At 37.0% G+C, this 17,361-nt stretch overlaps 1 protein-coding gene across 1 annotated transcript in view; it reads right to left on the bottom strand.

The window, feature by feature from the left end:
• LOC104536411 (myelin transcription factor 1-like protein) overlaps positions 1-17,361 on the bottom strand; it is a gene marked incomplete at its 3' end in the record, with an annotated part of 81,228 nt that overhangs the window by 23,378 nt on the left and 40,489 nt on the right. The window contains exons 5-7 of the mRNA XM_010179006.1: positions 8,052-9,023; positions 3,449-3,583; positions 822-912 (exon numbers count right to left, since the gene is read on the bottom strand). Of these exons, the coding sequence (XP_010177308.1) occupies positions 822-912; positions 3,449-3,583; positions 8,052-9,023 (1,198 nt within the window). The remainder of the gene's footprint in view (positions 1-821; positions 913-3,448; positions 3,584-8,051; positions 9,024-17,361) is intronic.

Here is a 17,361-nt window from a genome sequence, read left to right as displayed (position 1 = left end):
GAAATTATGATATGTACTAAAATTAAGGTAACATTTTGAAAATTTTGTTATTTGCTTCACAGAATTTAATAGGCAACGACATCCTGTCCGTAAGAATTTATTAATAATCTTAGGAAACTATAGAAAAGTGTTTTTTTCCTTGATCTTCTTTTGCTTGGCTAGAATATTTGTGACTAACATTTCTGGCTTCTCATATTTAAATTTAATAAGACATGTTCATAATGTTTCTTAAGCAGGCAAAATTCTCATTCAGTTTCAGCTGAATAAGGACTTTGGGGTTTCAACTGTGGTCAGGAGGAAAGCTAACTATTATGATGTCTGTGTACTTAAAATGCCATTTCTCGTGTATTAAAAAAATCATTTTTAGGAGTAGAGTGGATTTGTTCATGCATTATAAAATAATCCCTGAAGAGAGTGAAGTGTGAGAACAAGAACTCTGCCCTAGTCCTGCTGATGTTGGCAGACTCTTCCTTCTCCCTGTGACATACCCATAAGGACTCATACCATTCGTTTTGTACCACTGCTGTTCAGATAATAGCAAAATAAAAAGAAAAAAAAACCACCCAAAAAACTAAAGGATGCTTAAAATGTCTTCCATACTGAAGCAAATGCATACTTCTCCTCCTCAGGAAATACATGAATAAATGTAACTCTTTAAAATGGATAAAGCACACGAAGCACCATCTGTCAATCTTAAGAACAAAACAACGACACACACACACACTCATGCCCCCCCCCCCCCCCGCCAATGGACTGCCAGAAGGGCTGCAGTTCGGAGGCACTGTTCCCTCTAGATTGGCGTCCAGCAGCGGCATCCTTACCTTCGGTGGGAATTCCTGTTGCTATTTACGTGGCCCCGGCCTGTGCAGCCTGGTGTAGGACACTTAAGAACATTTTCATGCATGGCAAGAACTTGACAAGGAGAGTAAGAGAAAACAGCAGAGTATGAAAACAAGAAAAAAAAAATCAAATCCCAGTATATATGAAACCATTTTAAAACAAAGCAGGATTCATTAACAACCAGCATTCCTCAAAATACACGTGACACACATAGCCAATAAAGCCTGATGAGGGAAGTAAGTATCGTGACCCTATACTCATTAACACAGGGCAACAGTGAAAGTTATGAAGGTTACAGAACCTATAAACAAATACATCTCTGGTGCAACAGTGAAGCAGAAGACTTCCAACATCATCTTCATACAAAAACACTGAGCAAAGATCAGCTCAACAGTGAAGTGTGAGCTAGCAATGGTCTGATACAAAATTACAAACTAGAAAAAGTCTTTCAGAAAATGTATGCATTCATAATGCATAGCTTCATACACACAGTATCAAGCTTGAGAGCTGAAAATCCGCTCTCAAGTTATACTGGTAGAACACTGAATTATTTGAAACACGCCTCAGTACAACCCTAAACAGAATTTAACCCTAACTATAAGACAGCCCAATTGAGCTAGTGGCCAGTACTGCTCACTTCCACATAGATATATCATTCATATCTATATGATGAGCAGAATTGGTCCTTTAATTTTTACTTGTATTCTCTACAGATGTGAAAATTGCAATGGATAGGTTTTTTTTCAAAAGCCTAAAAACTAAAAGTAAGCACTTAATAATTGAGTGATGGTGGGGAAAAAAAAAAGAAAACTGTGTAAAAAAGAAATAAGTGGTACAAGCTTAAGCAAGTAAATTTATTTACATCTGCATCCATTGCAAGCTGGATGGAAAACTTCCTCCCATGGCTGCTCAGAGCAGTATTCCTCTAAATCATAAAGCTCATGCTATGAAGTGCCAAATTTTCAAGAACTTTTTTGGTAACACTGAAGAGTTTTGTATGATGTGAGACGTATCCGAATCCATGTCTTGGAGCTGCACGGCAGTGCACCACTCTATGGAAAAAAGCCATCCAGCCCTTGCAAAGTTCTGGTTTTCTCATGCAAGAACCAGTCTGGAAGCCTGTATTTAGTTCTCACTCAAAAAAAAAAATCTAACAAAATCAATTAATTCCTTGACAGAGTTAAGAACTGAATAAAAGCCATTCAGAGACTTGAGAATTTAACCATATATACTGATTAAAAGATAACCATCATCATCACCCCATCATCAGTGTACTAAAATGTGTATAGATGCAAAAGCTTTACTCTGAAATTCCTACTGTTCAAAGCTGGTCTTGAAACATGCTTCACAAGGCCAACATCACAGGAAAAAAAAAAGATGAGCTCACCTTTTTCATTTTAGTAGGTACAAGAGCATGCAAACAGTTTAAAGCTATATTCTTCTTTGATTTACAAAGTCTTCTAAAGAGCTTTTTATTTACCATTTGTAAAAATGAGACAACTTTGAGCAACTGAATAAATATCTCTGTTTCAGAAAATTACAGGGTCTTGCAAAGCAGAGAAATTACTCTATTTGTTCTACTGTGTTCAGAGATCAATCAAGCTATTGCAAAGTTTCCTAATGCACTTCCTCATCACTTTACTTCTGGAAGAAGCCTATCTATCATGAAAGAGGGGACTTCTTATATCTTGGTGTGCTAATCTACTTCTGCTTTCCTGTCCTTCAGAATCTACTTCACTTTGGAAGCTGGGGACCATTTTAGCCCTGATGTTCTTTACAACACTTCCTTTAGGCTGTTGCAAATCCATTGAGGTTAGGTCTGTAAGTGCTGATGTACAGTCGGGATTTTAGATCCATAGGCTTCAAGGGAGTGACTCTATTTTAAAATTAGTGTGAAAGAGCACTGGACCTTAGCTAGACATTTACATGGCATAAATCAGCATAGACCAATTAGCTTCAACAGAACTATGCTGATTCCACCAGCCAAGGAGGTGACTTCCAGAAATGGAGCCCTCTGCCTTCAGGTGAACAGCTGCGAGTTCACAGGAATGAACCTCCTTTGCAGAGAATATACTGACATGGCAGGAAATTCCACCCATGTGACTGACAGGGGAAGTTTGCTCAAAATCTTGAGTTGCGTAACTAAGTAAACAGGCAAATTGTTATTTTTAATAATATAAACTAGTTGAATATAACTTACGCTTCAGACACAACAACAACAAAGGAAAGGGGCTGCAAGATTTCCAAGTACAATTATTCCTGTACAAGACAAGAGGGACAGTTGATGTGACATCAGCACGCAGAAGTAAAAGCAGTGCACATCTTCTGGAAACCTTTTTCTTTGTTGACTGAATACATCTATTTAAAAATAACCTAGGATTCTTAAAAATCAAAGAATACAGCTTTAAAAGTTGTTCTTTTAGTGTAAAAGTTAGTAGAGAATGGAAATGATGGAATAAAGGAAAAAGTATAACACAGAACATTTGACTAAGTTGAGACAAACCATACTGAAAAATGAAATTAATTTTTTAAATAAAAGGTTTAAAAAGCATGCTAGAAAAATCTTTGTAGTTTTATCCCCACTTTCCATGAAACAATGTAAACTTACTTTCTGGAGGGACCCTATCTTTGTGTGGGCATCCTGACAAACTGCGGTGATGGGGGTAAAGCCCCGTTACATGGCCAGTTCCATCACACCCAGGGGTAGGACATTTGCTCTCTTTCTTTTCTGTTCTTGAGGGATCTATAATTTACAACAAATGTGTCAAGTGAATGATGCTTTTCACATTTCTGTAAGAAGGTTCATTTAATCATGTCATTTACTCTTTAGTAAATGTTCTTAGGAAAACTAGAAGAAAAAAAAACCCTTCTACTTCTTAACAAAGTTCTGTCACTTTTATCCCATTATCTTCTTTTCAGACTGCAGGCTTCTATGATCACAGCAATATCCATTCACAGTGATTGGAAAGTGACCTTTTTATAGCAAAGCCATACCACTGTCAATCAATGTTCTGCTGGCAAGCATCAGCTCAAGGGTGTAAGGTCACTTGGAAACTGTTTAGTTGGAGTTTCCATTCTTTAGATTCTTATTTGCCTGATATATTAAGGTCTGCACATGTACTGTCATAGAAGTTCAATGTCCAGAGAACAGCAAACCCAGCTCTTCAGCATAATGATTCAATGATTCAGCACAAATAAATCCTTTTTCCATGGCTCACTGAGGACACAACTCTTGTTTTCTTTAAATCCCATTTGAAGAGGTAAAAATTATGCAAATATTCCTCTACCTTCGATAAATTATGGTGGGGTAAACATTGTAACCAGAACTACAGAAAGTATCATTGGCTGTGTAAATCTGGGCCATTACAAACATGCATATATAATGCTTGAATATTCATATGCTTAAAAGGTTAATGATCTTCTTTCCTACAAATCAATGAAAGGTCTAAATAGACTTTTTTTTTTCAACAAAACAAAGTTTTCTGCCAATAATGTAGTGGAACTGATGGTGAGATTAATCCTGAACTAGAACTTTCTCATATACTTCATCAGCTTGTTTCCTTTAACAAAACATCCGTAAAATAACATCCCTACCCTTCCAGCTCAGCACATGATACAAATTACATCTTATCAACTTGCCCACAGTTGCTGTATTTCGGAGATTATTGCTCATTTTCATATTAGTGTTAAGGTAATAAAATTCAGGATACTCTAACTGCTAACATTTTGCATCAAGATCAACCAGCAAAGCCCTTCCATTTTTCTAGTCCTCCTTTCAATATCCAATCTGAGCTATCCTCATTTAATTATTTTATACTGTTCTTGTCGTTGCTTTGCTTCAGTATTTATGTTTTCATCTCTGGAAAACAAGATTTTGCTACTAGTCTTTCTTACATTAAATTCTGTTCCAGCTTCAACAAATGCAACATTCAGTACAATCAGTGGAAATTTCAGTACTTGCAGAACTTCACACACAACCAATTTTTTTCAGCATGAATCAATACAATCCAGAGCTCACATTAGTTGTAGACTTATTTTTCCTTGATTTCCCTCTGGTAACTTTTTAATATATCTATATGCTTTTACATTCCAAGTTCTTTCAAAACACCTTCATTTTACAGAAATTATTTAGCTCACGGTAATGACCCTCCACGTCTTATATTTTCATATGATATTTAAACCTTGTCTTTTGCAAATGGAATCCCTAATTATGAAAAGTTTTATTTTACTTAACCTGCATGTTGATTTTAGAGCACAGTTTTTAATTTCATGCTCTTTAATGATAAATATATATGCAAATCTATCTCCAAAGTGCTATATGGTTATCACAACACTCCCGGAAATACAGTAATCTTATACATCATGAAATTGAAACAAAGAGATCAAGAAGTTAAACCCAAGGCCACAGAAGGAGCAAATGTCAGAGTAGGGATTTGAATTCCTGCCAGATAGGCCTGTGCTGAGACCACTAGAACAGCAAGCCCACAGCTACATACATACACAACTCTAAGCAACTCTTCATGTCAAGTACTCTGGGATGTGTAAAAGTATTAGATAAGTGAATAAGTAATGTGAATGAAATACAAATTATGTAAATATAACAATATTCCAAGACTGTAAAAATGTAGATGATACAGACCATAATGGCTTTTTAGAGACTTTAAACTAGAGGAACTTTAGCTATGCCACATTCTCAGAACTCCACCAAAGACAACGAAAAGTATTCTAATTTAGAGCAGCCGAGGATCCGGACAATGACATTCTACAGTGTCAAGCAAATCCTCCTCTGTATTCAAGTCTATGCTATAAAGTTATAGCATGTACCAGATCTTTAAGAGCCTTTATGGTCTAATGAGTCAGAAAAGATGCTGTATACTATTCTTAATGATTTCAAAACTTGCATAAAATTGTACTTGCACAATTTCCCATTGCTTTTAATGGAAGACATTTGACTAAACTTTCCACAACTTTATACAAAACACTGGATACTCTTTTTATAATTAGGAGAAATATTGCAGAGTTTTATTTAATCCTGTAACCTTTCCTTGCTCCTTGCTACAATGGGAGCATCGCCTGAGTGAAGGTTGTCAGAGGACTCAAAAGTTTTTAAATTTCATAAATTTCAGAAGAAAGGCTGTTTAGAAAGCTTTAAATGGCAGGGAAAAATGGTTAGTGGTCCCTTAACAGTTGTTTCAGCAATCTCTGAAAGCAGAACTGAAGCCAGGAGGTATTTCTCACTTTAAACCTCTGCACCCAAAATGTTTCCATTTAACCATATCATACATCTCTGTGGGTATCTCTTCCAGCAGTATTTGGAAGATAATGTGTGAGTGGAGATCAAGTGATATAAGGGATTGTCTTACATAAAGCTTCCTCTCTCAAAAACTACCAGAATGTTATCTATGTTTTTTAAAGTAAGGAAGGATTAAGTTTTGGTTTTTTTCTTCCTTTATTCAAAAAGCATAGAACGATCCACTCTACAAAGTTTCTTGGTCCAAATTACCACAATATTTATTCACTGGCTGGGTTTGGACCTATTATCAATTCAGCCTGCAGCTCCCAAGAGACAAGATGTTTCAAAGAAGCTCTAGAAGTTACTGAAAAAGGAAGTCTGTATTTTTGTTACTGTCAGAAATTACAAGGCCTTTTTGCAGACAGCAAATCTATATGCATAAATGTTTTCCCAGGCATACATAGACTGGAAAGGCTGGACAATGCCAGTGTTAAAAAGTTCTTCAAAAATTAACATTGGTTTGCCATGCTTTCTGTGGTTTTATTAGAGATGTATATTCAAAGGGAAATGTAACTACAATAGCTCACATGCAAACAACATGTAGCACAACATCCACATGGCTATGCAGCAATACACTAACTAAATAAAGTTGTCTTCCCCAGACACCTGAGGTTCCTACAGAACTCACTGGACTACATTTTTGTGTTTAAAACAAACAAAGCTTCACTAAAATGCATTGCAGAAAAGTGTTTGACATCAGTAATTTCCATGCTCTTCCAGAAGACTTGTCATTACTTTTCTTATTAAAAAGATAAAAACCTTTCTTGGATCAAGATGTTGTCTGCCCACCTGAATGTCACAGGCAGATCTTAGGGTATTACTCTTTCAAAACAGGGATTTATAAAATGGAGAAAAATGCCCACCATCTCAGTTGTAGAAAGGAAAGAATATATTTTTAACAACAAATATAAAATGAACGCAGTCCCTGATTAGCATCTCCCAAGATCTACCACGTCCTCAACTTCCACTAAAGTCAATGGGAATCAAGGGTGTTCAGTGAGTCTCAGGAGGTATTGAACACATTATACAACACGGCCCTACATGTACAGATGTAGACAAGTTGAAGAAGGGTGTGGTAATATAAACACACCATCACCATGATAACCCCATAAATTAAAAGGTGTTCTAAAGGTAACCTTTAATCTGGTTTTGTTGTTTTTTTTTAATATTGAATTATGGTCAAGGCAGCACCTTAACTGTTTCCACAATGGAATGAAACCAGTGAAGTGGAATGCACATAAGAAAGAAATTGCTATTGATCTCAGCCCAGGCCACACCATGCCTTGCATAGCAAATGGCTTCCATTACCTTACTATCTTAAGATAATTAATGTGTAGTCACTGCCCCTATCTTATGTTATCGGTCATTCTGATACTGTTCAATTTCTATGAGGCAATTCTACATTTTAGATGGGAGAGGCTTCATCAATAACTGTCATTTGATGATAATTTTATAAATCATGATGCCACCTACGCAATCCAATCTGTAAAATATGCACTTCATAGCTGATTGACTACCTGCTACACAAAACCCCACTCTCTGATAGTTTGCAACGTAATGATCTTCATTGTTTTTTAATTATTACTGTAAAGTATATTAAAAACTTAAGAAAAATCTTTGCCTCTTTCAACATGATCTCTTATTTGTTTTGTTTCCCCGAAAAGTTATTCTTTTTAATTTCACCAAATGATATTCACTGAAATACTGTACATACTTCTAACACTGCAGAATGATTTTTTTTTTATTTTATATCCACAGCTTGATGCTATTTTACAATCATGCCATACTACTACAATTTAAATAAAGTTCCCATTTTATGTAATTAATAACTTCATTTCAGAGTTCTACGCAAAACTTAACACGTTAGCTCACACTTTCTCATGACATAACATACGGTATATAGAAATATTACCTTTACCATAATATGGCTTTTTGACATGGCCGTCACTGGGTTTAGGCTTCCTGTCATCTCCAGAAAGGTGTCTTGGAGACTGTTCCTCAAATGATCTCATATTATCCCTCCTTCCAGCTTCCACTGCCATTTTTTCTCTCATGGCTTTTGCTCTCTCTGTTTCCAAAGCAATTGCTTTCTCAAGCAGGGTTAAGTTACCTTTTGTCATATCAAACACTTCTTCAGACCTATCTGAAGTAATAGAGGTGGTATCATCGTCTCTTTCATGACAACCATCCTCCTTTGCACAGCTAGAAAAAGTCCTAGATCTGGGGCTCAACTGTTCTTCAAGCCTCATTAGGTTCATCATATCAGAGTAATTCCGGTCTGGCGTTCTTCCTTGGAAGTCATCTTCTTGCCTGACATGCTGACGAGTGGTCATGTTTTGCTGTTGATTTCTTTCCTGTGGGTTTGTCTCACTGAGTTTCCTAGCCAGATCAAAACACTGGTTCCTTAAGCACTCCAAACTGCTGAGACACACCTCTTCATCACTCTCCTCCACCATTTTTTCCGTAAGTCCATTGTTCACAGGCTTCCCTAGCATTACAAAGTTCATATTCCTATTATCTTGCTGTGAAGTATTGTCTGCATAATTTCTGTCATTAATGTTTTCTGAAAGCACTACACCATGTCCTTGTGCTAATAATTTAAGGGAGTCCACTGTTTCCCTAACAACATCACTGTCTAAATCTAAACTCAGCTCACTTTTTCGACCAATATTTTCATTTTTGTCACTATCGTCTTCCAGACTATTAGATGTATTGCTGTTCATTTCTGATTCTGTCCTGGCTCTGTATGCTGCATCCTCTGCAATTTTGCCAAGATTTAACAATGACTTGGCCACCAGTTCATCGTAATTATCATACTCATCATTATTGTTATCGTCTTTTTCTGTGTCTTGCATTATTCGAGTATTGTGACAATTCATTTGATGGTCTTCTGCATAAAAAACAGAAACAAAGAAAGAAACAAAGAAAGAAAGAAAAAGGAAAAGAAAAGAAAAAAGTGGCTACAATTGGAACTGTTGTTGCAATCGCACGGACAGAAAACAAACTGCATGTCAAATACTGTTAATCATACAGCAATTCTGTAACACTAAGGCCCATGTAAAGTGAATTTCTCTATAGTCCACAAGGCTATTTTTGTTTATTTGCTATTCACATGAATTTCTTTCACAGAACCAATAAGAAAAAGGCAATCAAAATGCTAATTACTATTACTGCTAAATATTATGGCATAAATACTTATGCTTCTCCTTTCACTTCTATATTTACAGTTTATGGAGTTTATTACAATCATATTACTAATATGACATAATTGCCTAGGTTTCCAATTTTTCTCAGTCTTGTGTTTGTTGTAAATATGGTAGATGGCAAAGGAGCGAGTACTACTGGATTTGTTCTTACTGATGAACGCCACTCACCAAAAGAGAAAGAATACACACCAAACAGGAAATTGTCACTTTTTAACACCAGACACACCATTAATGCTAAATTACCAACTATACGCAAAGATCAAAATAGCATTTTACTTAGTGGATCCATCAGTAGAAATAAAAATGTCTCAGTTTAACTATGCAAACTGTGGAGAAGAATTTTAAAAACTGTTACATGAGAGGAACATACAAGCAATTATATGCACAATGTAATTTTAAGTAAATAAGCTAGCCCAATTTATATGGTCATACATGTATGATAGGGCTGCTATCTACTGTCCTGTGTATTGTAAAATAATTGTGCAGAGTTACCACATTTTACTTAGCTTTGTTTTAGTAAATGTTGAATAATAGAGGGACAAATTAATGAGATGGAGTCAATGCGAGGCCCTGAGGGTGAGATTCATCTCACCTAACTTTAGATATGAGCAAGGCAGGTATCTATATCTGAGTAATTTATTTGATGTTCGAAATCCTTGTAAGAGAAGCAGACACTTTAAGGATACAATGCACCTGATCTGGTTAAGATACCTTCTTGAGAATAAAAATAATTACTACTAGAGGTGTCTGTTTCTCTTCATAGACAACCAAGGGACTCAGATGAGATGCCCGCCTTAAAGATATCCACATTTGGTCAGATGAGTATCATCCAGAGAGCATTTTCTGATATTTCATGTTCACTCAGAAGTTATGTCACTCTTAGACCCATTCTTAAAACACATATACATTCATCATTATTTACTAATGAACATCTCATAAATTATATTTTGATAATTGGCTACTCAAGCAATATTTAAATGTTTTGCATCACAACTGGAAAAGAAAGTTCCTAACTCTGCCATTCCATTGACATGCTAGGCCAGTTTATCAGCTGGTGCAAACTGAGAGAAACCAGTAAAGCTGTGACAATTAACACCTGCTCAAGAGCTAGTCCATCAACTTCTGATAGCATCGTTTCAGCTCAGATGTATTTTCAACACTGGTGCACCTAAAACGCAGCATTTTCTAAAGTGTGACTTCTATGCTTTGGGTTAAACAAACCAAAGAGGGGAAACTGCAGGTAGTAGGTGGCTTGTACACTAACATTTTGATGATAGGAAGCCATTTTTTATAAAAATAACTCTATGTCAGTGGACAAGGTAATAAATCAGAGTTTCAAATACAAAGCTCAACAGCACAATAATTAATATTTCAGCCACAAGATAGTACTCCTTTTACACAGTGGTTAGGGATCCTGGGATGATAGTAGGCTGTAGTTAAGCAGCAGAACTCATAGATGACTAGGCTAGGTCTAGGGAAAAGAAAAACGCTCTAAAAGTAAAATATTATATCATATATATTATCTACTTGAATACAGTGGGAAGATAATTAATAGGGGAGAATGTACAGTATTTTTACATGAAAAGATATTCCAAGTCAATAGTGGGTTAGCTATCTATCATCAAAGGTGGTTTTATTTTAGTTGCTGTTGTTGTCAAGATAATCTTAATTCACATGTATGTTTCAGTCCCTCAAAAATTAAGTATATCAGAGTATCAGATTTTCAGTGTAAAGGTAAGGGAAGTCACTTACACTTCTTATTTGAAAAATTTCCATCTTGAATGACTGTATAGAAGTAGGAAGTTAAGGATTAATGGATAATTAGTTTGTGCTATTTGAAAAGCAAATGTTTTAATACACTAATGATCATTTTGTAAAGTGAAATGTACAACAAATGTCACATTAATTTAAATATTAAGGATAAAACCTGATGCCAAGAAGACTATTCAGTAGAAACCGCTGCTTTTGTGAGGTGCTTCTTGTAACTACATCAGATGGACAGTCAGATGTAGCAAAAGAAACATCAAAGTCATTAGAGAAGCAGTGAGCTATGGCTCCAAAATTGCCAGTGCCTTCAAGTTTAGGATATCTACACACACTGGTGAAATTAGTTCAAATCTAGCTATAACAGGATACTGAAATAAAAAGCAGGAAAAAAGCATATTTTCTAAAGCCATCCAGAGGACTGTTCAGGTACACAGCAACTATTATAGGGCAATTTTTGAAATGCGAAATGTTTCAGGGTTTGTTTTTTTAAAAAGGGCCTTTGTGTTTGTTTTTACATGAATGGGAGTCATGTAAATGATCACTAATGGGAGGAAGATGTTATACTTTGCCTCCACAACAGTGAAAAGTCAAAATATGAATCACGTACTGTATGAGTGAAGACATGTAAATTCCTTTTGAGAAGGTGAAGCTGGGTGAAAGCTGTAACTATAATATTTTTTATTCTGTTTGTTTGGTTATATCCTTTTCAGTTCTCCTGCCCGTTCAATCCTAAAAAGAAGAAGAGAAAAAGGTGGTGGAGGAGAAGAAAGTGTAAAGCATGAATTCCAGATGAGAGAGGCAGGAAAACATATTTTAATCAAGTTTCATTCCTTTTCTTTTAATTTTTGGCCTTTTCTCACATCTACTTTCTTTGACAACTATCTTGCTCATGTTTCTTATCTCCATTCAGCAGTTAATTTTAATGGAAAGGATATTTATGTATACTATGTCATCTTAATAGCAGCCTGTTGGACACTGAGCCTGCTCTAGTGAAGCAACTGTGTCACCTGTTTATTAAACTGGAATTTTAAATACTGCATTACTTTGTGTCTTAGTTAAGGGTCTTCTGGAAAGTACATTAGCCCAGCAGCTCTGTGTGAACCTGTGTACCTTTTCTTTGATTCAGCCCTGTGAAATCTAATCTTGCTTTCATTTCACATTTCTATGATTCCTCAGATTTAACATTTAGCTTGGTAACTACCTTTACACTGTGCTGTTTAATGGCTGTTTGTTAAATGTCTGCAAAGCATATAGGACTAAAACACCTACTCTACCCTTTACATAAGTTTTGTAACCATTGACTCAAATTGCAGTTTTTTATTTGGCGAAGAGGCTGAGTTTGTCTCAAAAAGACACAAGTTTGCCAGTTTAGGTGAAGAGCACACAATGTTATCATATATACTTTTTCTGTTAGCTTTAGGGTTGCATGGACAAGGAGTGTGCAACACAGTTTAAAAAGATTACCAGATTATTTTAGCCCTCATCCACACAATACTATGACAATTTAGATATTCTCAATTGTATTTTTTTTTCCTTTTAACTCCCAGCTGATATAACAAAAGACAGGAGGAAATCATAATGGACAGTACATGGAATAGCTATAATGAGCTGGAAGCCTTTAGCCATCTCAACAGAAGAGCACTCTTGTATTGCACTAAAAAAGTGAACAATTTGACTTCTTATTGCAGCTTTCATCCAAGGATCTCAAAGCACTTTACAAACATTATTTTTTAAAGCCTCACAACACCCCTGTGAGGTAGGTATTTTAATGCCATTTTACAGATGGGAAATTGAGACACAGAGAAGTTGAGTGACTTTTTCCATGTCATACCAGGAGTCACTGCAGCATAAGAACTACAGCCTCTACGTCCTTGATTGTTTCCTCCTTTTGCTCCTACCACATCCATATTTTAAAAAAAATTTTGGCAGAAGAAATGGTTTGCTGTTCTAGTGTAGAGAGTCATGCAAAACAGCACCTTCTTTTTGAAAAGGAAAATACACAGCATTTAATTTGAGAGATTCTGCAGAGAGAGGCAATGATACTTCAGTAATAGCACCTGCATTCCTACCAAAGGCCAAAGACATCAGGAACAAGATTTCCAAATCTGTGGTCCATGTATCAAGCTACTCACTTTCTCCCCAGCACAGGAAAACATGATGGCTAACAAGCTGAACTTTCATGTGGTCATCAGGCTTCCTGTTCAGATGGATGGTTTCATTATCCAGGTAACATCGCCTGTTTTAAAACACCTCACTGGTCTTGCTTCTGCCACTTGCCAGTTCCTAAGTGCCCAGCATATGATTCTCTTGCATCAACATTTTTCTCCCTCTACACTGTAAAGAGAGGTGCATGCATCTCTACATTACCATCTCTGATAGCTGGCTTATGAGAAATATTTAGAAAGACAGTGTTGGTAGAATGAATGAATCCCAAATCTTAGAAATTTACAGCATTGTATTGGGAAGGGTGTTGTTTGTACATTGTATTCTCCTCTAGGAAAATCTTGCAAGTAAGGAAATTGAAAAGGTGGAAAACTTAGTGAGCTCTCAACAACTTCTCCACCCCAAACTGAAGAAACAGAGTATACATGCCACTCTCTAAGGACTTAAGCAAGGTCTCTAGAAGTCTGAACAATTTTGTTAACATGGGATTTGGATCAGGGCCCAAGCCTTCAAATATGGCTATTTCAGGGATGCACTGAACACTGAAGTTGACCATATGCAATTCTTTCATTTCTGCAAAAATTTCCTGAAGTTCTTTTACACTGTAAGTACTTTAGGTAAAGACCCAAGCAATTTTTATAGTAGCTGATTCCTTTATGGGCCTTAAATTACCTAATGAAAGTCAAAAGAAAAAGAGAACTGTTCATTGTTTACTTGATGCACTAATTATTCCATTATATCTATTTTTTTCACTCCTCCCCCTCAGCCTGCTACACCCACTTATAAAGTTATAATACTGGGATTCACTGTTTAGACTTTCCTACAATAATTACAGTATTCAACTAATAACCAATGCTCAAAGTAAAATAAATGAAAAGTAGAAATCATTAAGCATAGCAAGGAAGACTTGAGCTAAAGAACACAGCACAACACAGGAGGATTCAGTATTACAAAGTAGCATCGAGGACCTCAGAGCGAGCCCTTACAGACTTCTAAGTATTGTACATAATTTGCTGGCTTACTGTGTCTTTTCTTATTTTTTTTTCTGTTACATTTTGATCTTTTCATGTTCTGTGGGTTCCACTTTTTATCTGGTTTTGCTCACTGGAAAATTAAGTAGTATGTTTTTCTATTTTTTTTCCTTTCCCCCATCCCCCCCAGGACTAAAAGGGATCATCACAGATTTGAATTTCTTTCCTGTTGTGGAGTGATTACTGATGTATAAAAGCATTCCTTGTTTTTTCTTCTTTTTCCTATTAAAATACATTTTAAATAGAAACAATGAATATTAATATTATTTTGGCATTGCAGCATTTTTGAAGATTTATTTTTCCTGTACAAATCGATGTATTCTCATCTAAATGCACAGGTGCTTGTACATAATCAGTGCCCTGCAATACCCTTTTTTCTTTGCTTATAGCATCCTTAAGACTTGTTATTATGCCTCTGCCTATGCTAGACCTGAATTAATAGCATCCTAATGCACAACTATTCACATGAAGTATTGGTAGAATATAAATGTTCTTACTTGATTTATTCCTATTAATATCATAGAATCAGGCAGAAATTTAGATAAGAGAGCGAGCATCAGATAATTCAGAAGATCAGGGATGTAACATATTTTTAAAAATTATATCATCTGTTATTCATCCATGTTTTCCCATCATAGGTCTCTGTGAGCTACCTGTATCAACACAGTTTTGGAAAAGGATCTGGAGATACCTGACAGCTCCTCTGGCAAGATCATGACGATGGTAATTTTACTTCAGGTGAAAGACTGCAAAAGCTTCTCAAAAATTATCTAGGTTCTGACTCAAGCCGATATGCTCTGATTAGGATTTTGTCTTTTCACAAGGTACTGCTTGCCTTTCTTTGATCTTAGAGCATCTCAGGTGCCATTGTACATTGCACTGGTGCCATGGAATCATGGAGCAGCTGAGGTTGAAAAGGACCTCTGGAGGTTATCTTGTTCAATCCTTGCTCAAAAAAAGGACCAATGTAGAGCACATTCTCAGGCCCTGTCCTGTCAGTCTAGTTTTGAGCATCATCCTGGATGGAGATACCTAAGCACCTCTGAGAAACCTGTTCCAGCGTTTGACCACCCTTATTGTGAAAAATCCCTTCCTTATTTCTAAATGGAATTTCTTTTGTTACAAATTTTTTCTTTTGCCTCTTATTCTGTCACTGCACACCCTCATTTTCCCTCTACCCTCCACGTAATGGGATGCCATCCAGAGGGACCTGGACGACCTTGAGAAGTGGGCCCATATGAACCTCATGATGTTCAACAAGGCCAAATGCAAGGTCCTGCACATGGGTTACGACAACCGTCAGTATCAATACAAACTGAAGGATGAAAGGATTCAGAGCAGCCCTGAAAAGTCAGATGAAAAGCTGGATATAAGAGAGTATGCTTGCAGCTCAAAAAGCCAATCGTATCCTGGGCTGCATCAAAAGCAGCATGGCCATCAGGTCAAGGGAGGTGATTGAGGTGATTATCCCCCTCTACTCTGCTCTGGTGAGACTTCATTTTAAGTGCTGCATCCAGATGCGGAGTCCTCAGCACAGGAAAGACATGGACCTGTTGGAGTGTGTCCAGACGAGGGATATGAAAATGATCAGAGGACTGGAACACCTCTCCTATGAAGAAAGGCTGAGAGAGTTGGAGTTGTTCAGTCTGAGAAGGCTCCAGAGAGACATTATTGCAGCCTTTCAATACTTAAAGGTGGCTTATAAGAAAGATAGGGACAAAATTTTTAGCAGGGCCTGTTGCGACAGGACAAGGGGTGACGGTTTTTAACTAAAAGAGGGTAGATTTGGATTAGATATAAGGATGACATTTTTCACTATGAGGGTAATGAAATGCTGAAACAGGTTGCCCAGAGAGGCTGTAGATGCCCCATTCCTGGAAATGTTCAAAGTCAGGCTTGATGGGGCTCTGAGCAACCTGACCTAGCTGAAGATGTCCTTGCTTATTGCAGGGGAGTTGGACTAGATGACTTTTAAAGGTCCCTCCCAACCCAAACAATTCTACAATTCTGTGATAAGCAGCTGAAAACAGGAATAAGATCTCCCCTTAGCCGCCTTCTCCTCACAATGAACAAACCCTTTTTTCTCAGTCTCTCTTTGTACATCATGTGCTCCAGCTCTTTAATCATCTTGGTTTTTCACTACTGGACTCCAGTATTTCAATGCTTTCTTGTACTGCAGAGCTCCAAACTGGATCTAGTGCTCCACATACAGTAGTGTAAGTGCTGAATTAAAGGTGAACAATCACTTTCCGCAGCCTTCTGGTTACAATCTCCAGTCTTTCCATCCTGACAGCCAAACATTATTTCCAAAAAGTGAAAAGGCAATGAATATGCTGGAGACTTGTTTTTCCACCTCAGGAAGAGCAGAAAATACTTTTTAGTTACATACAGGAAACTCTTTAAGTAGGTAAGGTCCTGGTTCGTATGAAGCCTGCTTGTGTGTTTTAGAGGATCTAGAATATTTGGTATGAAGGCATATGTTTAGATTTGAGAAGGAACTTGCTGAGAATATCTGTGATCAGAAGTGAATACGACGGGTTTACAAGGGCAGTACAATTTAATCAGTCATTCCCATCTGGTCCATGCTTTGAGAATCAGGTTCAGGCAGCCTTTAACTGTTTTAACTTGACTTCTGTCTGGGCATATAATGAGATGGCTTTAGCTGATGACAGGTATTCATTTCCTTCTACTTTTTCTCCCCAGGAAGTCTCTATGAGGGAGAGGAGATATTCTGTCTCATAGCCTTATAATGACTCAGTTGAGTATGGCAGTTTCTTTCTTTCTCTCAAGTTTCCACAGCTCAGCAGGGCAACAGGCAATGAGGAAGCCAAAGCTATGCTCCAAATACTGAGATGCAGCAGGAAGACAGCAGGGGAGCAGAGGACCAGCTGCACCGATGGGAGAACACCCACTCAGACAGCTTTTGTTATGGAGCTTCTCATGGGGCTACTCCAAAGGCTGCTTAGGAGACAGTGACCCCTATCTATACCCCTCTCCATGATCATTGCTTTGCAAATGATGCAGCCTGAAGAACACATTTTCAGATCATAAACCAACATTT

Source organism: Mesitornis unicolor, unplaced genomic scaffold (assembly GCF_000695765.1).
Source record: "Mesitornis unicolor isolate BGI_N332 unplaced genomic scaffold, ASM69576v1 scaffold6232, whole genome shotgun sequence".
Taxonomy (NCBI): domain Eukaryota; kingdom Metazoa; phylum Chordata; class Aves; order Mesitornithiformes; family Mesitornithidae; genus Mesitornis; species Mesitornis unicolor.
The sequence above is the reverse complement of the archived record's forward strand: the minus strand, read 5'-3'. Positions and strand labels throughout refer to the sequence as shown.